Here is a 25,415-nt window from a genome sequence, read left to right on the forward strand (position 1 = left end):
GACGTGCATAATTATCTTTTTCTTTTCTTTTTAAAGGAATCTATCAGGGTGTTTTTTTTTTTTTAATGTTTTTAGTTTTGAGAGAGAGAGAGATACAAAGTGCAAGTGGGGCAGGCGCAGAGAGAGAGAGACACAGAATCCGAAGCAGGCTCCAGGCTCTGAGCTGTCAGCACAGAGCCCGATGCGGGGCTCGAACCCACAAACTGTGAGATCATGACCTGAGCCGAAGTCTGACGCTTAACTGACAAGCCACCCAGGCGCCCCGAGAGCTGTTACTGTTAATCACATTTTGTACATGAGAAAATAAGTCCAATATGTTTAAGGGCTTGTAAATAACACAACTGGGGCAAGAACTGAAGTGCAAATACATAATATTCAACAACAGGCTGTAACTTCATTCTATAAGTTGATTTTTGGACTAGTTCAATCCTACCCCCAGAAAATGACTATTTTTTTTTATCATCTGGAGCAATATATGGGTGTCTGGTCTTTGAGGAAGCTAGGCGGGCCGGTTGTAGTAGCATGCCAAATGGATTTGCTCCTGGAAGACATTTTGGGGAGTTTTAGAAGTCAGCAGCTTGTCTCTGTCTTCCAATATCAGCACCTGCTAAAGAGCAGTAAAACTTCTGGGTACTGAAATAATCCCCAAAGAGGAATTAAGCCTTCTGATAATTTATATATTAGTGTTAAGCTCTTTAATGTAAAGGACACAATTTAAAGATCACTGCAAGGGCAATTTGGCAATGTTCTTTAGACAAGGGGAAACTGGGAATATAAAACTACAAGGAAAGAAAGGAACAGAAGAAAGAAGCACTTAGGGGCTTAGCTCATTTTCTTTTCATCAAACCCTCATTGTCTCTCAAGTCCTCCCTCACCGCCATCATTATAGTTGAGGTATCACCTACATATGGGCACCTCCAGGCTCCACTCCCTCATCTTCGGCCCACAATAGAAGTCAAATGTCCCCCGCATTTATTAACTGACAAACATAAGTCTCTAAGTAGTGATGGAGACCAAAAATCTCCTTGGCATTCTCAACGTATGTTTTACATTTCAGTTTCCCAAAAATACCTTACATGATATTTGAGCCACAAAATTACTGTGCCATTTGCAAAATGTCTGGTTATGCATTTTTTTATTCCAACCAGTGCTAACGTGTCTTAAGATGCCACATATGGCTACCCTCTTAAGGCATTTGAATGTGAAATTATCATCCACAATACCATCATAAGAGAGGAATAAAGACAGATTACCTGGGGTTAAGAGGATGACTGACATACTCGATGAGTAAGCATACAACTAAAATCACCAGCAGGGCAATAGCAATTCCCTTCCAGTTTCTCTGTGGAGGGCTGTTACTTCCCAGTTCCTACTGAGATAGAAAAAATTAAAAAAGTTTCATAATTATACATGCTCCAAAAGAAATGTATTCATAAAGGAATGATTCACTGCATGGCACACAGTTTGAAAGCTTATTAGGATCCTTTTCCTCTTCAGTAGCTCATTTATATATTATAAATGGCTATCTTTTGGGGGGGGGAATCTTATTTCTCTAAGAGCTAAACCAACAGAGCCTGATGCCTGCTGTCCAAAATGTAGATGGCATTAAAATGCATCGACTATAAACCCTAGGACAATAGCCAAAGTACTCTACAAAATAATTATGGAAATAAACACACCCACTTACATTTTTTTTCTTACTACAATGGAACCTACAATAAAGATTTAGATACAAATATTTCCCAAGCACTGTGGACTACTTTTCTCACTGGATAGTGGGGGGAAAAGAGTAGAGATGGGAAATCATTCAAAATGCCCCATGCTGCAGAGCAGGGCACATCTGTCAACACAGCAGGTCTTTTTTAAACGGCTCCCCCACCACTCATAAAAGTTAACAGGATGCAGTAACTAAATTAAATGAGTGCTTCGATATCAATGGTTGATAGCATCCTCTCGCTAGGCAGCAGGCCTAATATTGGCAAGGAGGGAAGATGGATGCAGAAGGATATTGTGAGCATCTCTCACAATACATCGAATAAAGCTTTTCATTTTTCAGATGATGTGTGTTCTACCCTGTTGACTAGAAATGTGTGAGCATAACTCACCAAAGCAAAGCAAACACCACACTGGCTTGAAATGAACGCCAGATTTTCTTTGCAATGAAGTTTATAAAACACTGAATCTCTCATTTCTTTCTTCCTATGCCATCTCCCAGCTTCCCTTCCTCCTTCCCAACCAAGACTTCTTTATTCAAAACTCAATAAGTTTTTTTTTTTAAGACAAATGAAACAAAATGTAAAGGTATCCAGCTCACTAGTTGTGCACAGATCACTCAACAAGCTTCAGAGCAGCTCTGCTTTAAACAAAGATAAATAGGATAGCAAACATTTAGTAAATTATAAATGGGTTCCTGTGACTCACAGATTAAAACATTGAGCACATTTTCATATAGTGATATTGGCTTCCAATTCTGCCATAAATACTTTGGATGTAAAGAACTACACCCTAAATAAATGTAAGAAGAGAACGTGTGTGAAAGGTATTTTGTTCTTGTTTTTCCCTTTCTCAGATCAACTGCTTTGTCTTTCAGAACCAAATCCAGCAGAGGTCAATTCTATATTATTTATTTATTTATTTATTTATTTATTTATTTATTATTTATTTTTGAGGAGAGAGAGAGAGAGAGAAAGAGAACGAATGAGCAAGGGAGGGGCGGTGAGAGAGAGAAACAGAGAATCCAAAGCAGGGTCCCCACTGTCAGCTCTAACCCATGAACTCTGAGATTATGACCTGAACCAAAGTCGGACACTCAACCAGGTGCTCTATTTTTTAATGACTCACTCTATACCTCTTTTCTATGCTTCTTAATGTTTGTTATCCAACACCCCTATCTCTCTTGCATTTTGGTTAGAATCTCCATTCATATTTGAACTGTGCAAGTCCACTTATACACAGATTTTTTTTAGTTTAATACTGTAAATGCATTTTTTCTCCCTTATGATTTTCTTAATAACTTTTTATTTTTGCAAGCCTACTTTATTGTTAAGAAGTGGGTGTATAAATAAATAAACATTAAAAAAAATTTAAATATACCATTTTTAAAATGGTAAAACACATTTGAGTAAAAATAAAAATTTTTTTTCTGTTCATAAAGTGATTCACATAAGAATGTGTGGCTCCTTTAAGATGACTCATCAATGCCCACGGCATCTACTAGTCTGTTTAGGAACTGCAGACTTAATGAGCTCCTAATAGAATTCTCCCCTTTCCATCCACCTTAGATTCTCTTACCGAGGCAATATTTATAAAACATGGTTTTACTTCTGTCACTTTATTACACAAAGTCCTTTAGTGTCCTAGTACTATCCAAATAATCAAAATGCAAATCAAAATTGAGCATAACACTTGTCTCTTGCCAAGCTCCAGTTTCCTCAGCCAGCTTGATCCCTTTTGAGAAAGAACACAACCCCATACTGCTCTGATAACCATTTGGCACAGACGCTTCATATGCTTCAACCTTCACATCACCTTCCATCCTGATTCTTTCCCATCCAATCCCTTTCGCATGCCTCCGCTTATAGGCACTGTCCATCATTCAACATCCAGCTCTAATGTCTCTTCTTTTGGGAATTTCACCTAATTATGCAAGCCAAATATGATTTCCCTTCCTCTGGAAAAAAAAAATGCCTAAAATACATTGTACTAATAGGCTGAATCCACCTCTACCACTGAATAGCTGTGAGATTGCAAAGATGCATCTTTCTGAGCCTTTTTTTGTTTTCTCTGAACAAATGGAGTAATAATGTAATTTTTAAATGTAAGAATTAAAACCAATTCTTCCAACAAAACTCTTACTGACAATAAAATTCACATGAAATGAACTACTTGGAATGTTCCTCCTCAACACACTTAACCTAGGTCACTCTGTGTCTACCTTCAAGTCTTATCTCAAATGATCCTTCCTGACCACTCACTCAAATAACATTACATATCCCTTCTATCCATTCCCTCCCCTTTCTTTTTCTTCACAGCACTATCATTTTAGGTATATCACAAGTCATATTTAATCATCTATCTATAGTAATATATCAAGCTATTTAAGAATATATAATGTGTTTAAATGTTTATTCTATCCTTCTCAGCCCTCCAGAATAGAAACATCATGGTGTCATTAATATAGTGCATCTTGTTCTTTGCTATATCCCTAGCATTGTGAGAAGTGTTTGGCACATACTAGGTATGCCATAGATAATTCTAAAACAAATGAATGAATGATAGCAGCTATGATAAAGATAACGATGATGGTAGTGGTGGTGGTTCTGATGATAATGCTTAAAGCCGTATGTAAAAAGCCATCATATCCCTGTCAAAGCTACTGTCTACTTAAAGAATGACATCTTAGACAACTTCAGATTTCTCAAACCGCTGACTAATGTCTGGTTCTCTTAACAGATGCTTAGGAAATAATTGCCCACTTAATCAAGTGGTATAAATGGAAACCCAAAGGGGGATAGAGATACAGTGTCATTAGGTAAATATACATTAATAGCAAACTTTTAAAATGTAGCTACTTGCTAAAGATTAATTTGACTGAGATTACTTTTAGCCTGATTTATCTGATGCTAGCTTTCTAAAATGCAGTTGCCAACCTTCAAGTTAACTTCTTCAGCAAACTTAATCATTTCTATTGCCGTGGGAAGTGGTCCTCACTGGCTTTGCTTTTCAGTGACTTTCTACAAGCTGACACCTGAAACCAATTAAGTGCACTTGCCAGGCCCACAGAACAGGTATGGTGCCGTGTAGCCACCCGAGAAAACATGTTAAGGAGTTGGCAATGAGGTCATCTGGATGCTCTGGAGGCAGGACAGAGTCCGTGTTGGAAATCATATTCACAGAATAGGTTTGAGGGTGCCTTCAAAGATATAAGGACAAACACGTAATAATCCATATAGGAGCTGCTTTTGTAAATTAGTTCTCCAGGGGACAGATGCATCAGTTGAAACATTTTTGTCCAATTGCAGATAATATTCAGTGCTGTGACTGTCAAGAGACAAGTTGGTACTAGAAAGGACCTGGATCTGTAACCTAGCTATTCACGTTATATCGGCAGCCTATCTACTCATCACCTTCCAGAGAACAGTTGAGCTTATACGACAAGTTTGTCCACTAAATGCATGGTTGACCTAAATCAAAATGCATATTTGTTCAAGTGCAGAGAAAAAAGTGCTGGGAATCATACACGAAAAAACATACAAAATTTATGTGTCATTTCATTTGCAAAATAAGGGGGGAAAGCCAAAGCGATCCTATCTTCTGGAAAAAGTAAAGAATAAGAAAAATTTGAAGGCCTTTTTAAACTTATACTATTCCACTTGTCCTTTCCCTTAGACAACTACAATGTATTCATTGCCATAAGCACCATGAGAAGAAATATTCCTCCAGATTATGATAGTCTCAAAAAGTGGTAACATTTACAGAAAGATTCAAAGGGAGAATCAGAATATTGAATTATGTCTGTAGATTAGATGTCGGTGTGTTTTAATACAGATAGATTTTCTTCTACCACATGTCTACTTTCTGAGGACCACAGGGAAGATTCTTTAAAATATCTTTATTGCTATTTGAAAAGGAGAACTTCGATTTTCAGCCTTAGAGTATTAGTATTAAATACAGTGATTCTTAGCTTGGTTCTCAGTACAACCATACTAACCATCCAAAAACTCAACTCTTCTCTTTTATTTTATCCCCTATATATACTTCTTTTATTGCTTCAAAACTCTCTGCTGCACTGAAGTCTTCACAAAATCAAAGTGTTAATGTTTTCTGACATTAGGGCAGAATAGGCACAATAGGGCTTCCTTCCCCCCTATTCCTGTAGTTTTAGAGTGCTACACTATTAGGAAACAGAATGACCCTTTTCAGGTCCTGGACGTAGTTTTGTTTAACCAGACTCCCATTCTTTCTCTTATACAAGTTCTGATGGAAGTGAACATTAAGATATACATCTGGTTCCAACTGAGAGAATATGCAGGTTTGAGAACTTCTGTTCACGTTACTCCAAGAGCGAATCAAGCATCATGAAATTTTCTCCCAAAATGTCAATCTGTGTAAGGTCAGTAATCTCCACTTCCTCAGATCACGAAAGATATCAAAATACTTTGAGAAATCTAACCTTCTTAACATTCTGTTTCTCCTTTCTTCCTTTAATCCTAAATGTCTAAGTCTTCTTACCTGCAAATGGTCTCTGGCTCATTTCTAACTCCTTGTCATGCAACCAAAACATGACCCGAGGGGAGGGTATCAGGGGGGTATCGGGGAGGCGGGGGAGGGGGTATGGGGGGGGTGGGGGTGGGGGTGGGTAGCAGGGGGGGTGGCGGCGGGGTGGGTAGCGGGGAGGGATAAAGGATTAGTATCCATATTCTATAAAGAATTTACCAAACTCAACACCTGAAAAACAATCCAGGGAGGAAATGGGCAGAAGACATGAATAGACACTTTTCCAAAGAAGACATCCAGATGGCCAACAGGCACATGAAAGGATGTTCAACGTCGCTCATCATCAGGGAAATACAAATCAAAACCACATTGAGATACCACCTCACACCGGTCAGAGTAGATAAAATTAACAACTCAGGAAACAACAGATGTTGGTGAGGATGTGCAGAAATGGGAACTCTCTTGCACTGTCGGTGGGAATGCACGGTTGGTACAGCTGCTCTGGAAAACAGTGTGGAAGTTCCTCAAAAAATTAAAAACAGAATTACCCTACAACCCAGGAATTGCACTACTAGGCATTTATCCAAGGGATACAGGAGTGCTGATTCATAGGGGCACATGTACCCCAACGTGTATAGCAGCACTATCAACAATTGCCATATTATGGAAAGAGCCCAAATGTCCATCAACTGATGAATGGGTAAAGAAGATGTGGTTTATATATACAATGGATATTTTTGATAAAATCCGTTCTTTTAAAAAGTCTCTATGATTTCGCTTTTAAATGTTTATTTACTTATTTTTAAAATTTATTTTGAGAGAGAGCATGCACAAGTGGGGGAGGGGCAGAGGGGGAGAGAGAATCCCAAGCAGGCTCCATACTGTCACCACAAACTCCAACATGGGGCTTGATCCCACAAACCATGAGAATGTGACCTGAGCCGAAATCAAGAGTCAGACGCTTAACCAACTGAGCCACCCAAGCACCCTGATATGCTGATTATTTTTTAAAAACTAGGGGAGGCAAACCAAGGGATGGACTAAATGAGGGATGGGTATTAAGGAGGGCACTTGTGATGAGCACTGGGTGTAGTATGTAACTGATGAATCACTAAATTCTACTCCTGAAACCAATATCGCACTGTGTGTTAACCAGAATTTAAATGAAAACTTGACACACACACACACACACACACACACACACACTAAATAAATAAATAAATAAATAAATAGATAAATAAATAAAATTGACACAGGTAAAGAAAAAGGTACATAGAATACTTCTGGCAACCGAGAAACAATTACTGTTAATATTTGATTTACATGTATCTGTATCCGTTAATATATTTCCCTAGGTAATTTCATTCAAGTCCACAGTTTCAACTGTCCACTATCCACAGTTGACTCACAAATCTACATCTCTAGTCCAGTAATTACCATCAAGTTCCAGATCTATATATCCATCTGCTTTGGTTTCAACATTTGCATGTTTCAAAAGCACTCAGCAAGATGAAAATCAAGTGCCTGGTCACTGCCCTCACTTGATCCTTGTTCAGTGTCACCCATCTTAGGGAAGGGTCTCTCCTTCCATACAGTTCATCGGTCAAAATCTGAGGCCTCTGGCTTTTTTGAACTTTATTTATTTTGAGAGAAAGAGAGAGGGTGTGTGAAAAGGGAGAGTGAGGGAGAGAGAGCGGCAGAGAGAGAATCCCAGGCAGGCTCTCTGACCAGTTGACTCTTCATTTATTCTGTAAATGCTAAACAATGTTAGATAAGAATGCTAAGGTTAAGCATGGGCACGTTATTTACTTAATCTAGATGCAAGCTGGGTTCAAAGAATTAGGTGACATGAATGAACCAGGTTGAGGGTGGTATCTCTCTAACAGTCTTCAAATCTGTGATTGTAAGATTTGTAAAACGAGAAAGAGAACAAATATGATTATGGGAAAATTTTCCAACTACCAAGAAGTGTTTTGCTGACTATTCCAGACTTTTCAAAGTGCTGTAACTTCAACATTGGAAACCTCCTTTTGGGGTGCATAATAAACGTTCTGCTGTGTGTAATTTTAACTAGACTGAAGGATGCTTACACTTTCCAGATACCAGCTGTTGAAGCAGCAACTTTCAAACGAGTTTGCAGTACTGATTGATCTTCCTACCTAAAGCAAGCAAAAACAAAACAGACAAATTACAATTTTAACATGATTTTCAAGACACAGAACTTCAGACAATGAAGGACAATGATCCCTGAAAACAAAACACATTAGCCTACACATGCCCAAGCTCACTGCCTTGAGAGAGTTTTCAGGCTACGACACAGGAGACATCAATTATTTAGATAGACTCCACCAGACTCCTTGAGTCAAGGTGACAAAACTGAGTCTGGTGAATTCAAGGCAGATAGAGATGACAGGTCAGCATACAGGAGAGGAGAAAGCAGAACAGAGAAAGAACCCTGGACCTCTGCAGAGGGTCCCCTTTGGCTATTCAGCAGAGTAACAACCAATGCATACGTGGAAGGAAGTCATCAAGGGAAAAAAAATCTGAAAAGAGTAGAGGAAACACTGCCTGGTGCTCCCACAGCACGAGGGACAGTATCTATTCACATTAGCTAGGATAGAAAAACTCATAATTTGCCTTAGGCTGATCACCACTCTGGATTCATCCAATAATTCGTAAGAGCAAGATTAAAGGATCCAACTGTTTGTAAGTAACTTAACTATATCTCCCAACAAAGCATGAAAAGATAACTAGAGGCATAGAAGCTATTGTTTTAAAAACCAAATAGCACTTACAGAGATGTAAATTATGTTAGACATGAACAATACGATGGACAGGAATAAACACATATTAGACATCACAAAACAAAAGACTGAAGTTTAATATTGGAAACCTGGGAGAAAACTTGAAGGGGGAAATACACAATTGCCCAAAGAGGCAGGGGAAAGGGACAGGAAAAAAAAATGGCCAAAATCTTCCTAAACTTAATGAAAACTATAATCCCACCGACCCAGGAAGGATCTGTCTAGGAAAGAAGAAATGGAAGTAAACTATTGTAATTTTCCTAAACTATATACGATGTGGTATAACATTAATGGAAGCTAGACTGTGATGTTTAACCTACAGACTATAAAACCTAAACCAACCACCACAATAGCAAAACTGACTACAGCAGAGGGGGAAAACACTAACCTGATTACATAACCTTTGAATGGATCAAGTTCCACAGTTTATAAAACAAGGCTGTAGAAGGTAAAGACTAATAAACATGTTGACCTTTCTCTCCATGATACAATGGATTCTCAGATCAACAGCTGGACCTTTCTAAAATTTGCCCTGAGAATTTTAGAATCTTAATCTGCAGTCATTTTCTCTGCTGTGATCCCTGCCCACCCAATAGCAAAACTGACTATGTTGCTTCCTTAGACCTTGATCTTAGTGTTTGGCACTCTAAATTTGTCTTTCTTCCTTACGCAGCCAGAACTGGGATTTATAGATTTATAGCACTTTACCAACTGCAAAGCTCTGGGGACAGCTTTTCTGATATGCTTTTACCACAAAGCCTTAATCTCTTCATCAGAGTACCTGCTAAAGCAGCCTAACGTAAACAGTACGGACATGAAATGATTGAGGAACTTTGGTTTAGCAAGACTCCATTATTTCCATGTCAGTGGCTTTCCCTTGCCTCTGATGGTCATGTAAAGGATTTATTACTCAATCTAGGAGGTGCTGTTTGTACTGTAGTCTGTGAGCATTGTCCACTGAGTAGTATAGAAAGGAAGTTAGTTAAAAGTATTATAAGTGGAAAAAAAGTACCGTTGGCTAGTGGCATTGGCGAAAGTTGTGTGAAGTACTGAGGAGAGATTCTGGGCCTCATGCTCCCCATTTGCTGCCACTTGCGGTGGAGTGAAGAATAACTTCAGTGTAATTTGTATAGGGGACCACTTCTACTGGCATGCCACCTGCCTAAACTATCACGTTGTATTGGAATGCAAAATACAGCAACAGTAATCATGCTAAATGCAGACACTTAGAGCTATGTGCCGTGTACCCTTCTAAGTTGTTCATGTATTTTTTCCTAATTTAATCTTCCCAACATCCCAGGTAGATACTATTATTATCTACCTAATTTAATCTTCCCAACATCCCAGGTAGATACTATTATTATCTACCTAATTTAATCTTCCCAACATCCCAGGTAGATACTATTATTATTTATTTGGAGATCACTTTTTTAAGGTTCTTTGTTTTGAGAGAGAGAGAGATTGTGGGGAAGGTCAGGTAGGGAGAGAGAGAGGGGGAGAGAGAGAGAGAGAGAGAGAGAGAGGGGAAAGAGAGAGAATCCCAAGCGGGCTCCTCGCTGTCCACGCAGAGCCTGATGTGGGGCTCAATCACATGACCCTGAGATCATGTCCTGAGCCGAAATCAAGAGCCGGACGCTGAACCGACTGAGCCACCCAGGTGCCCCAGTAGGTGCTGTTATTACCTTCATTTTACAGATGCAAAGACTGAGACACGGAAGTTTTAGGTAGTTTGCTCAAGGTCATATAGCTCATCACCAGCAGAATTGGGAATTTAGATCCAGGCATACTGGCTCCTACTAAGATACTGCTTCTCAAACTGTTCCATGAAATATCTTGTTGTCACTGAAAACAGCATGTTCAGTTTTATAATCATGAGAATGGCAATGTCATTCACCCATGTGAATATTTGAAATCATAGTGGACACAACCCAAAGGTCCATCCACTGATGAATGAACAAGGGCCTTAGCCCACAATGGAGTACTGTTTGACAATAAAAAGAAATGAAGCACTGATATAAGCTGTAACCAACACAGATGAACCCGGAAAACATTAAGTGAAGCTAGCTAGTCCCAAGGGACCACACATTGTGTGACTCCATTTATATGAAATATTCACAAGAGGCAACTCCACTGAGAGACCAAGTAGTAGACTGGTGGTTGCCTGAGGCTGGGGGCAATGGGTGTTTCCTTTCAGGGTGAGGAAAACATTCTACCCACTGTGAATCTCCAGAACTTTTTCATCTTCTCAGACTGAAACTCCATATACACCAAATAATAACTTCTCCTTTCCTCCTCCCCCATCTCCTGGTAGGCATCCTTCTCATTTCTAGCCCTATGAATTTGACATTTCTGGGTAACATTTATAAGTACTTATACAATTGGAATCCTATATTTGTCCTTTTGTGATGGGCTTATATCACTTAGCATAATGTTTTTAAGACTCATCCATGTTATAGCATATATCAGCATTTCCTTTCTCTTTAAGGATAAATAATATTGCATTGTAGGTGTATAACATCTTTTACCTTTCCATTCATCCATTGGAAGTTGGGTTGCTTCCACTTTTGGGTTATTAGTGACTAACATTGCTATGAATGTGAATGTGCAAATATCTCTTCAAATCACTGATTTATGATAGCTCCCTTTAATCTCTCTTTGGTTACTATTTGCAGGCAATATCTTTTCCATCCTTTTATTTTCATCTCAGGTATGTCCTTAGATCCAAAATGAATCTTTTGTAAACAGATTATACTTGAATCCTATTTTTTTCCTTTTATCCATTTTTCCAATTTGTTTTTTTGATTGGGGTGCTTGATCCATTTACGTCAAAAATAATTACTCAGAAGTGCACCTGGGTGGCTCAGTCTATTAAGCATCTGATTCTTGGTTTTGGCTCAGGTCATGATCTCAGAATTTTGTGAGTTCAAGCCCCTCATCGGGTTCTGCACTGATAGGGCTTAGGAACCCTGCAGCTAGCCTGCCTTTCCCCCCTCTTGTCAGAGTCCTGACAGCCAGCCTGAAAAAGGGCCAAAGAGCCTGAGAAGTAGTTTTTGAAGTAAATGGAGAAAGTGCAGAGATCTGAGGTAAGAAAGAAGCAGGAAAAAAAAAATCAGGGGCGGAGCCCAATGTGGGGTTTGAAATCAGGAATCATGAGATCAGGAATCATGAGATCATTAAATTCTGAGTAGAAACCAAGAGTTGGATGCTTAACCTACTGAACCACCCAGGTGCCCACTTTTTTTTTAACCCATACATTGAGAATCATTGCCAAGTTTTGGTTCCAGGGATGGGGACTGTGTACTTGCATACACAGGCATGTTTTTCATCACACTAGCAGTTGATTTAGTTTGGCCATATGTTCTTTTAACTTTAAAATGTATCTTTACAGACTTTACCATTGCGGTTGTTTAATGCCTGCTTCAGATTTCTTCTCCTTGTACCACTAATGTTTGAAGTTGAAAATCATCACAACCCTACCTTGTGGACTTGTTCAGCTAGTGAAGGTGCAACCAGGGCGTGTTCTCTATTCTCTTAAGACTCTCTCTGGAAGACAGTCAAGGCTTTCCTGAACTTCCTGCCTATCTGGTACTTGGAGATAAAAACCAAATAATTGGCCACTTTATTTTTGTTTTGCTTATAATTTCAGGAATTTGATGTTAAACTCTGTAATTTTATGGGACAAATAGAGGCTGCTAGGCTAGCAGTGATACACCTGTGAGATCCAGACTCATTCCAATATCTGGAGGCTGCATTTTCTAGACACTTTTTAGAATGTGTCAGAATTATAACCATCTCTTTGCTTCTGGAGGTGAGAGCAGGAAGTTTGTCTCTCCCTTGACTTTATAAAGGCAGTTAGTCAGTTTTCTGATTGTGTAAATAATTATAATTTAAAAAAAAAATTTTTTTTTTCAACGTTTATTTTTGGGACAGAGAGAGACAGAGCATGAACGGGGGAGGAGCAGAGAGAGAGGGAGACACAGAATCGGAAACAGGCTCCAGGCTCCGAGCCATCAGCCCAGAGCCTGACGCGGGGCTCGAACTCCCAGACTGCGAGATCGTGACCTGGCTGAAGTCGGACGCTTAACCGACTGCACCACCCAGGCGCCCCAATAATTATAATTTTTATAGAAAAGTTTTGGAGGTTAAAAATAGAAAATAAAAATCATTCATCATGCAATCACTTAAAGACAGTTGTTATTACCATTTTTGTATATTCTGTTTTGGAGTGTAGGGTTTTGATGCATATTTTTAAAGCCATTGAGATCATTGTATATAGACAGCTTTGTATTTAGTTAAGGTTTGAGGGCTTTGGGTTATATAGGAAGTTACAGGTATTTAATCCATTTCTGTTTGTGTATCAGGAAGAAAATAATATTCAGGCTTGGCTTTTGTAGAGCCAGGCATGAGGATTCATGTCTTTAGAAGTTTGCAGTGGCCTATTGTGTGCGATGTGATTGTGATAATTTTTTTTTTTCTTCTAACTTCTCATGACCCCTGGCAAACACTTAAAGTCTTGGGCAATGTGAGATTTTGATGTTGGTGAGTCACTGTAATTATGGCCACTTTGACCACAGGGAAGTGGCTATTTATATAGCCCATGTTACAGATGTTGGTCTTAAGCTAATAGTGGTTGGTCCTGGTACCTAGCAGAGATTGGCTTTAGAATTTGGATTATTACAGTTTTATTCTGAATGACACTGGTGTTTAATAGCCTTACAGGGTCTCTGCAGACGGTGGACCATTGGCGTCTCAATAACAAGTGCTTCTGAAGCAAGGGATTCATTCAAAAGGACAAGAGCACCTGGACTGGGGATAATTATTTACTGTTTTTACAAGTTGACTTTCAACCAGGTCTCAAGGCCAAGAATTTAGTGCAACTAAATTATGTGTGTGAGCCTAAGAACTAACATGTAAGTAAACTTTTTTATTTTTGAGAGAGAGAGAGAAGGAGAGAGAGAGAGAGAGAGAGAGAGAGAGAAACAGATGGGGAGGGGCAGAGAGGGAGAGAGAATCCCAAGCAAGCTCTGTCCTGTCTGTTGTTAGTTCAGAGCCCATTGTAGGACTTGAACCCAACCCACAAAACTTGAGATCCTGACCTGCGCTGACACCAAAAGCCAGATGCTTACCACCCAGGTGCTCTGAGTCTGTTGCTATTTCTATTCTCACTGTTCCCATCAATAATTGTACCAGGCAAGTAGTGCAAATTTGTGTATTTACTTCCTAGTCCTATAAAGTACAAATGTCTTTCCTATTGAAGTATATTATTAAGTTTGAGCATAACTATTTAAATTACTATATCAACTTAGACTAGGAGGTCCTTTATGCTAGCACAAATGCATATCACCCAAATATTATCACTTATGAGGAGATTCCTTTAGTCTTCATGGACTGATGTGTCCATGGATGTACCAGATTGCATTTATAATGTGGAGGAAGGTCTGCTTCTGTTTCTCCTGGCACCATTTTGTATTCAAAGTAAGGATGCATATGAGTCAGCTCTTGGCATTTTCCTTCAGTCTGGTATATAAGATGTGGGGCATTTGGGGTATTTTGGCTCATGCTCATCTTATTTCTTTGGTCAATCCAAATATTTCTGGGAAGAAGTATTTTAACCCTTCTTACGGCACTATGTTTTCTGGAAGTCAACCTGCACTTTCATGGACTCTTAAAAATCAAATCACATGCTGTTTCTGTGTTTGGAAGCATCTCTCAAAGACATTTGCTGATTACCATGTTAATGCCTAAAAAACGTTTTAGAGCTTTTTTCTATGAGTGCGTTACCTTAGCATTTGGGATTTAGATCTGTCTCCGATTCAAAGATCAAAGTATAATCATGGGAACTATTTTTTCAGGAAATTAGATTTTCCTGGCTGAGATAGCAATGAATGAATCTGATTGTCAAGGAAAAGTCTATACATTAACAATATTCTAAAGGAGGAATAAAGAGTCTTTATCCGGGTATTTCAGAACACTGAGGGAAATTGTTTAAGGTGGGCCAGATTTTGGCAATGATTGTTTAAAATATTGAAAAAAGGAAGATAAAATTTTTATTTTTACTCCTTTATAACCACAAGATGGCACCATTTTCCCATTTTTAAAAGTTTGACACTGCTGTTTTTCATTTTTTACATTTTTTTCTAAGATTACAAGCTGTTGGGTGATGTTTGGTTATAACTTTCCCTCAAATATGGGCTCATAGATTATAAGACTTAGAGTTCCTGCATTAAATAAGAATTTGTAGGTAGAATAAGATTTGTAATTTTCATTGCTTGCAACAAAGCTTCAATGTGGAGGGGGTGACTAATGAATAAGGTGGAACACTGCAGTAATTTTGCTCACAAATGTTAAATTACAGAGTAAGTTTCAAACTTAAAGCCTCATATTGGCAATTTTATTAGCATTTTCTCATACAAACTCATATCTATGACTACAAACCAGCTACTAAAAAGCAATAAATACTAGAAATCTATTTACATGCTTCAGGATCTGGCTATATGTCTTGTCTTTGTTACCATAATTCTAATGCATTTAAGAGTTTGGATGGCCAAGACCAATAATCAAAGTATATTGTATCTAATTGCTTCTTGCTAGCTTTTGTAGATTACCCAATAAATAAAATTGGGATTTCTCAAAATGCCTACAAAATAGATTTTGGCTAAACATTCCACAATCACATTTTCTATGATGTTGCTTTTAAAGCAACTTGAAGTTGTGACATCCTTGTTAGACTCTAAGCCCTGGCGACTTTGGATAAGGCCCAGAATATGGTGAAAAGGCATTGACAAAGCAGGTCTGTTATAATTGTTTTCCACATTAGTTTACAAGTGTTAGAACTGTTCCAAAGGACATAAAGCAGAAATGAAATTTTCTCATTCAACTGAAAAGTCCACAGATAACCTGGCTTCCAGGACAGTTGGATTCTGGGCTCAATATCATTAGGGCTTGACATCCAGCCCCTCCATGCCTCTTCTCTGCCTTGCACTGGGCTGGCTTCCCCGTCATGGCCACTGGGACTTAGAGTCTCCCTCTTCGTGGCAAAATGACTACATCAGTTCTAGACTCAGATGAGTTCAAGATTTAAGCCTAGCGGGAACACAAGACCCTTTACTGAGAGATCTGGGAATCACACACATGCCCACCCAAGAACCAAGCTCCATGGGTAGGGGAATGTGGATCTGAGACATATGGTCCACCAGTGGAGCAGTGGTAGAACCCACCCAGAGTACGTGGACTAGATTGAAGGAGGAGTAATCTCCAGACTGAAATAGGGGGCTGTTATAAGAATGGGTGCGGTGACAGGATCTTACTCTCGAACAGTCTTGCACGGCCCTGAGCCTAAGGAAAAGCAGTACTGGGTGCAGAGGAGATCTATATGCTTCTGAATATATTTTGTGGAGGTATCAGACTTCTGCATACCTGTGTGTCCCCAAACTTGCTTACCTCCTGCCAAAAAAAACCTCACCTTTCCAGAATACCATTCTGTGTTTGGTATAATTTAAGTGCTAGATATTACCTCCTGGACTTTTAATGCTTTAATTCAAAAAATGACCAATAATATTAAATACTTCTGTGCATACCTGTATGACTTATTATGTTGTGAACTTATTATGTGGAATGTGTTTTATCCATCTCTGGGACTGATGTTAGCTCTCAATATATGTCGGTAAAATGAATGAAGGAATAATAAAGATTTAAAACTTAAGGGAGATGGGACCAGCAGTTTGTGCTTTTCAGAGCTTGGAAACATCTGCCTCTTCTGACAAAGAATCCCTAATCTTGCTGCCTAATTATAGATCTTCAAATATTATAGCGTGTGGTGGTTAAGGCCAATACTGTAGCCCATATGTAAAAGTCACTACTGAAGTATTGTTTTGGTGCTTGTCAAACTGTATTTCCTTATCTGGGCCATGTTAAACCTTCTCAGTTATTTTGTTCATTCTTTAGAGGTAGTTGGGGACAATATTAGCTATTTACTACACTCTCAAAATAATTTGGGGCAGAACAGTATGTGTTCTCTGAGTTTTCCTTTTTTTCTGGATCAGAGGATGAACTAATAGCTTGTCCCAGAGAAAGAGAAAGGGCTGCATAGGTGAAATGTGATTACGTGCGATTACTGTCAATTGTGGGTATTGAATGGTCCAGTCCTGGTAAAGAGAGGAGAGGGAGTGAAGTGTGATTGGTTCTATTTAAGTAAGGTTAGATTAATGAGAAAGTGTCCAAACGTATCTAATTGAGAATAATACATAGTATCAGATATGGTCTATAATTTACTCAAAAGGTTTACAGGGGAGATAATGTTGCCCAAATATATACAAGGGCCATGTCATTTTTAAATTATATTTTCCTTAGTATACAAATGCTGTGATCCACTTAAGTGTGTGCATAATGAGAATTCACAAATGCTGTCAAGGCAAATGCTACGATGGTGTATGGAAGCCTCTTTGGTTACAGGGGTGGAATATACATGGTTGGAATTGCAGTGGGAGGGAAAGGAGTGTCTCTGGGCATTTTGCAAGTGAACGGGCATTGAGTAACGTAATTTGGGTTATGTGAGGAGAAGTCAGATATAAAGTGATCTTGGCCAGGAGTTCCCTGTCTGACCCAAGGGTACGAGTTGGCTGAGAATACAGGCAGGATGAGAAGGAGGGTAAGAATGTCAGCTGTGCTTAGAGTTAAGCTCTCCTAGCAATGCTATTTGTAAGTGAGAGGCATACTGAAGGTGTTTGAGGAAGGAGAAGGAAGAGATCTCAGCTCCCACTTGTTAACATATTCTGGTTTAGCATACCATCCTGGGCCTATGGAAGACAAAGGAAGGGATCCCAGTGGGGAATCAGCTATCTTCCCATTCTAAATGCTGTTGTAAAGTTGTTGTGTAGCTCTAGTTCTGAGAACTTCCTCTCCTCTCCTTCCCTTTACCACGAGTTTTCCTCCTCTTCGTCAGTCTGATCCCTTTTGGTTGTAAGTAATAGAAGCCCAGTGCAAACTATCTTAAGCAAAAGGGAATTTTATCAACTCATGAAACTTAAAAGTTCAGGACTTGAATGACTTCAAACAGTTACATATAGATGCTCCACTGTTGGCTCTGTTTTTCTTTGTATTGTCCTCATCCTCCTCCACATCTGTCCATGTTCCAGGAAAGCTTGCCCCAGCAGCACTAGATTTTCATGATATACACAGCCCTCAAACCAGAAGCCATTAGTCTCTCTCCTGGTATTCCTATAAAGGACCCTCATTGATTGATCTGGGTTATGTGCCCACTTGACTGGCAGCTGCGTAAGAATTATATGGACCATATAAGGTGGAATTACCAAAAGAAAAGGTTTATGGGCAGATTTTAAATGTAACCTGTGTCCACTAGATCTTCCTAGGAAAGTATCAAGACTACAGCATGGCCCCAGGCCCATGTTCCCAATGCAGTAGGAACTACATTACTAAATGCAGTGAAAATGCACAGCTTGTAATTATGGTTGAGGACTAAATCTAAGTCTGGAGATCTTCATCTTAGGAGGAATGTCTCATGGAGAGAATTACATATGTGACCTGTTGTTACTCTCCAGTATTTCCTGTTCCTTTTAGCTGTTTACCTCTAAGGGTGAGCCTAATGGTGGGCAGGTTGAATTCAGAAAAATTTCTGGACTCAGAGCCTCCTAACCTAAAATCGATAGCTCTCCCTCTCCTTCTCCCTTTCTCTGTCTCTCCCTCCGTACCTCTTCCACCCAGTCACCAAATGTGACTGGATTTCCTTTGACCCACTGTATATGGTACTTTCTCAGAAGCCTGGAATGGAGGCATTCAACAGAAATCTTCAGTCTAAAATCTTTGTGCTCAAAGTGGGGCCTGGGGATGCTGCCTTGGACTGACGTGTGGTCACATGATTATGCTTATAACAAAAGCTCTAGATATAGCTACTAGTGTTGACTTTCATTAAGTTCCATCTCACAAAGTATAATGAGTGTTCTGTAGTGAGTGCCTGGGAGGATGGCTCTCACCAAATCTGGAAATGAATACGTGAAGAGGAGAGTTCTGGGTAGAAGATTCCTGGTGCCAGGTGTTGGAAGCTTCTGTAGAGCTCAACAGCATAATGCAAAGATTAATTATATACTCGTATATTTTAGGCTTTCCAAGTCTATTTTGTAAAAGCTCAACCCACTATATTAACATAATGACTGTGCTTTTCTTGTGGAAATCTTGGAAACAGACTAATAATACATTTTTCCACCTACTATGAAAACTAGATTGCTTTAGTTCTGAGAGAATCGAATCTGGTTTATTGCAAGTCTCACACTGACATTTTCTACGCTATTTTGGACAGCATCCTCAGAATATTTAACATTTACTTTGACAGCAAAACGGTGGAAAGAAAGGTTCTGATTGAGTGGTTATGAACCAAAAAGCAGAGGAAGAAGCCTGGCTTTTAAACATAATTTTTTAGCCTGTAAATCCCCTTATGGGTCTTAAGGAAATGAGATAGAGCGTATTCCATTAACCTCACCTCCAGAGTCAGAAGTGACAGCATTTTACCCTCTGACCACAACCACCCATAATTCCAGATCACATGGGTCATCACTTTCCAGCACTTTGAACCTCAATGGCTCTGACAGGTTCCTCATGCTCTGTTCCTCCCAGTGCACCAGCCTCTCCTTTTACCATTCCAAGCTTCGATTTCTCTCTTGTCAGTGGCCAATCCCTCCACTTGTATTTTGGATTCCATCTTCCTGTTCTTTTCTCCAGTTCTTTATGGTATTAATAACTCCTTCTCTATCTTGTAACTTCAGTCTCTACTCACGGAATCCTCCTGGTAGCATTTTAAATATGTTAAAGACTCCCTCATTAAAATAACTATATTTGGTTCTCATACATCGTTCCAGCTATCCTTCTGTATCTCTCTCCTCCACACTCAAACTCCTTCAGAGATGATTTGAAGTCACAGCATCCATTTTATCACCTTCCACGTACTGCCCAGTCCATTCCCATTTAGCCTCTGCCTCAATAGAAGTATTCTCAACACTTGTTGCTGAAGTCACCAGTTTTTAGATTTCACATATAAGTGAGATCATGCAGTATTTGTCTTTCTCTGACTTATTTCACTTAGCATAGTGCCCTCAAGTCTCATCTGTCATGGCAGAGGGAAAGGTTTGTTCCTTTTTATGGCTGAATAATTTTCCATTTTATACTTATACCACATTTTCTTCATCCACTCATCCATTAATGGATACTTAGGTTGTTTCCATATCTCAGCTATTATAAATAATGCTTCAATAAATAAGGGGGTGCATCTATCTTTTCAAATTACTGTTCTTGTTTTCTTCAGATAAATACCCAGAAGTGGAATTACTGGGTCATATGGTAGTTCTATTTTTAATTTTTAATGTTATTTTAATGCGGAATGACAAATGCATACTGTTTTCCACAGCGACTGCACCAGTGTACATTCCCACCAATGGTACCCAGGGGTTCCCTTTTCTCCACATCCTCCCTAACATTTGTTGTCTCTTACCTTCTTGTTCATAGCCATTCTAACAGATGTGAGATGATAGGTTTCTCACTGTGGCTTTGACTTGCATTTCCCTAGTGATAAGTGGTGTTGAACTTCTTTTCATGTACCTGTTGGTCATCTGTATGTCTTCTTTGGAAAAATATCTATTCAGTGCCTCTGTTCATTTTAAAATCAGACTATTTCTTGTTTTGTTTTATTATTGAGTTATATGAGATCTTTATGTATTTTGGATGTCCCCCCTGACTGCCCCAAGTCCTATTTGTACGTTCCCTTTTCACTGACTGGTACCACCGATCACTGAACGTGCTAGCTTATCTCTCATCCTATGTATCACTGAATTCTGAAATTTTTACCTCCTGAAAATGTTTTGAATTCTTCTGTCAGTTTCTACCCTAATCTGAGAGAGTACCATTTTTTTTTTATGTGGTGTATTACCTTGGCCTTAAAAGTGGCCTTCTTGCATGCCATCTGACCTTTACCCTGGCAGAATAACCCTTTCAAATATAAATCTGATACCACTCCTTAGATAAGACATTTCAGAAATTCCCCTGCACAACCTCTCTAGCCAGTGTCTCTCTTGCCACAGAGCCTTCTCACATGCTGTTCCTTCTTTCTGGGTCACTCTTCTACCCCAACACTGCTTACCAAGGTGGCTTCTCTCTACCCACAGTACAGGCTTAAGCTTCACCTCCTTGAGTCTGCCTTCCTGGACCTCACTGCATCTCTCTTTCTTGGCCTTTATCACTGACAATTTGACGTTTGTTTTTATTACTGTTGTTAGCCAGTAATGCCTGTCTTCCCTACTGGACTCCAGCTCCACGAGGTCGTGCTTTAGGTCTGTTTTTTGCCAATTATTATTACTGTAGTCCCAAACAAGAGAATATAAAAGGAGCTCAGTATTTATGAGATGAAAGATGGCTTATATTACTTTACAACATATTTTTTCTATCTAAAAGAAAGCTGCGTGTCATTGTTGTTCAGTTTGGGCTGTCTTGAGTGTCATTGTGAAGTGACCAGCAGAAATTTTGATGGGCAAACACGAAAGGGAGTGTGGCCGGCTACTGTGAATGTTCTTTTAGAGGAGTTCGTGGATATAATAGCCCAATTTCTCAAGTATCGATTGTTGCTTCCACTTTCTTTTCTGTATAGCCAAAGAAAAACCAGACTAAATGGAATAAGTTAATTTAGACACTTTCAGATGAAGTCTCACACTATTCCTGGGATGGGCTACCATTATGGGATAGTTAACATGATCTAAGATCGGCTATGGATATGAGCAGTTGGTTTTCTTCCCTACACATTGGGAAGCATGTTGAAGTTTCAAGGAGTGTTACCAGAAAAAAAAAATCTTGTTTGCCTACCTAAAAGCCATTCCTACCTTTTCTCTTGATGTAGAGCCCTTGCATTGCAGTGTGTGGTCCTAACTCATGCGACTTGAGAAAGATCATACTATCCACGTCCCGGGGAATAAATTCTAATTGATCTAAGCCAGTTGTTGCGATCCAATTTTGCTGGTCAGTTATTGAATCAGATGTGGGCATGCCACTGCATTTGTGCCCAGTGAGATGTGAGAAGTCTTCGGTTCTTGGGGAAAAGGCTCTATACTCGTTATAAGAGGCACACGGATAAGCAGTTGCTTTCCTTCTGAATGCAGTTGTGTCTGAATGTGTTCCTGAGAAGGCTGCAGCCAGCTTGTGACATGAGAACTAGTCTGCGGACGAGAGGCATGTCAAGTATGGCAGACAGGAAAGATAGAAACACGGGGCCGCAGGCTAGTCCTCCTCACAGGTTGACTGGGTAGACACACATTTTGCTGGACACGCACACACACACGATCACGTTTGTATATGTGAAGCCAAGAACTTGGTAAAGCAGCTTGCGCTTCAGTTTCCTTCTACTGCTGCGTGCATATATGTACAAACTGTCCCCATCATGGAACAGAATCTAATAGTGCCGGGCTTCAGGAATAAAAGTGAAAATCAACCATTTTCATCAATTTCACTTACAGATGAAAGAAAAATTGTGGAATGCCAAATGCTGAAACATGTCCCAGCCTGTCATGGTCTCTCCACTGTTAAGAACTTGGAGATGACATTGGTGGGGAGCCTGGGCAGTTCATTCGGTTAAGCATCTGACTCTTGATTGTGGCTCAGGTCAGGATCTCACGGTTTGAGGGGTCGAGACCCACATCGGGCTCTGCGCTGGCAGTGCAGAGCTTGCTTGGAATTCTCTCTCTGCCTCTCTCTCTGTCCCTCCCTGCCCCTAACCCCCTCCCCCACAGCATGCCCGCTAGTTGTGTGTGCACTCTCTCCCTCCCTCTCTCTCAAAATAAAGAAACAAACTTTAGAAAAAAATGAAGGAAAAAAAGAGAACTTGGAAGTTACATTGGGCCCACTTGGATAATCCAGGTTACTGTCCCCATTTTAAGGTCATCTGATTAGCAATCTTAATTCCATCTGCCACCTTAATTCCCTTTTTGTACATAACATAACAAACATATTGGCAAGTTCTGGGGATTAGGACATAGACCTATTTTGGTGTCACTCACATCCTTGCCATCTTAAAGATTTCTTCCATTTTGAGTTTATTCAAAAATATATCCATTTGATTAACATTTGAGCACTTGTTATAGAAATGTAAACGAGACAGGGTCCCTGCATTTAAGGAGGTGATCATTTAGTGATTGCTTTCTCAGAAAATGTTATAATTCTTAGCACTGGATTTAATGATAAGGGAGGAATTGTTCTAAAAAGTCTGGATGTTCTGTTCCAGATATTCTAGGTGTATGTGTATGTATGGTTTTCATTTTATAGCAAAGTAACTGGAAGTGTACCGAGGTAAAGCTCCTTTATCCAGCTGCACAGCTGGAGAGAAATGGAGACAGTATGTGAGCTGTGATTTTCTTGCTTGTCCAATGGTTTTTCCTCTATATCAGTGAATGCTTTATGCATGAAGAATCCAGGTCTTGTTTTTGTTTTACAATCACTTACAGACACGTAAAACAACATAGGAGTGGGGCTTTTCCTGTTCTCACAGAATTTCAGCTGAGAACAGTAGGTGATTGAATCTTTACTGCATCCACAAAGTTCAGTGACTATCATTTCCAACAGTCTAAAGAGCATAAAGATTTCTCAAGTCTTCTTTGACATGCCTTGGGAATACGTACATATGAGTGTATATGAGTATGTGAGCGGCCTCTTCTTCTCTTGGTGGAGAGACCAGCGCATGACTTTTGTCTTAAGAATTTCTATAGCAGAAGAAAAAAGAATTCTAAAGGCAGGACTTTGCCAGCAGTTATCTGTTAAAACGGTAAAGAGGAAGGGCAGCAGAAAAACATACCATTTGGGAAGGAAGGATATGCGATTTCATGGATCAGTGGCTATTGAACAGAGGAGCTATGCTTGAGTGTGCTAGACAGGTCCCTCCCTGGAGGGCAGGGGACCTCAGTAGGAGTTTGTGTGGAGTGAACCACAAAAGGGATTTTAAAAGCAGCCAGCTGGAAGAGTATCTGCGTTGGGGGGATACAAACACCCCACCAATGAGATCCAAGGGAAAGCTGACAATTAATGTGATTTTGCCCCTTCTTGGAGCCAGCAGCAGGATGGGAGTGGGGGAGGAGCAGAGGAGAGGAGAAAAGAAAGACCAGCCACAACCCTCTACCGCACTGCCCTCTCCAATTTCAGTGCCAGCATTTTCTTTTGTCTTCATGACCAACTTTGTGCTAAATGGTCATCTAAAGGACAACTTTGCATTTTAAATGCAGTGTTTCTCAAACTCAGGTCTGTGGGTTTCTAAGTCTAAATTAGGCTCAAATTGTACCTTAGAGGTCAGGCTCCTGCCTTAGAAACTTTGTTATTCACGTGATTCCTCACTTCTTCATGATATTACTTTCAGTATAATAATTTGTATTTAAAAGGCTATGTCCATTGGCATTTAAAAAACCACAAGATGTCACATCTATAGGTTGAAATAAATAACCCTGACTTGGGGAGACTCGTACCTTGACACAAGTATGTCAAGATCTGTGTCTTATAATTGTGAATAGACATAGCATGATCCTACACTTTGGGTTTTGCCATTTTGCTTTGGGGATTTGTTGCAGAGTCAGGCCCAAAGCAGAGCTGGTCTCTGATCTTTAGGAAATAAAACGAGGTGTCACAGTAGATAAAACAATTTCTTCTCTTAGTGATGGGCACTGTCTCTGTCTACAGTGGCATTGGTCTGTTGAGATCCATGGCTGGAAATGGCCAGGCGAGGGGGTGATAAAGGGAGGAAAACCCTTATGATCACCCTTATGTAGGATGACTACCTCTGCTCTTTTCAAAAGGCACAGACAGGGCTATCATCTTTGCATTTCTGAACAAGTACATGCAAATCTAGGATCTCTGAACTTCATTTGTAAGAGTAGAAAGGCAACTGCTTTCCCAGCACAACAGATTCCAGAATGAATGTAAAGTAATATACAGTACAACATATCCTAAGTTGAGCTTGGATCTTACATACGCATGCTTTTATGCTGCCAACCATCAGTGATTTGAAGATTCTTCCTTTGGTCAGATGAGGATGGCTTGGCCAAACTGAGGCAAGTAGCCATTGTTGATTAGAGACTTTCAAAATCACCTATTCCTTCTAATGAATGGCAATGAGGACAAAGTGAGGAAAACACAGCATGTGATAAGGAGAGATTTACCCCAGAAAAACAATCTGCTGAAAAGTTTTTGGTCTCAAAACGCTATTACAGGAGTGAATCAACTGGAAGCAGAATTCGTATGAGAAATAATGAAGCCTTTTCTCAGGGAACGGACAAAGTATTTCTCAACATTCCTGAAGTCACCTGAAACTGTCTGCATTTCACCACGTTTCAGCAAGAAAATAAGAGAGCTGTGGGGACAGTGGCC

At 39.7% G+C, this 25,415-nt stretch overlaps 1 protein-coding gene across 1 annotated transcript in view; it reads right to left on the reverse strand.

Moving 5' to 3' along the window:
• The window catches only part of LOC124501822 (uncharacterized), a 36,551-nt gene extending 14,493 nt beyond the window's left edge, over window positions 1-22,058 (reverse strand). The window contains 2 exon segments of the mRNA XM_047066305.1: window positions 21,163-21,354; window positions 21,896-22,058. Of these exon segments, the coding sequence (XP_046922261.1) occupies window positions 21,163-21,354; window positions 21,896-22,058 (355 nt within the window).
• Window positions 22,059-25,415: the final 3,357 nt, after the last annotated feature.

Source organism: Lynx rufus, unplaced genomic scaffold, assembly GCF_022079265.1.
Source record: "Lynx rufus isolate CCGP_SWC_20201006 ecotype Redwood Valley unplaced genomic scaffold, mLynRuf1.p SCAF_7, whole genome shotgun sequence".
NCBI classification, from domain to species: domain Eukaryota; kingdom Metazoa; phylum Chordata; class Mammalia; order Carnivora; family Felidae; genus Lynx; species Lynx rufus.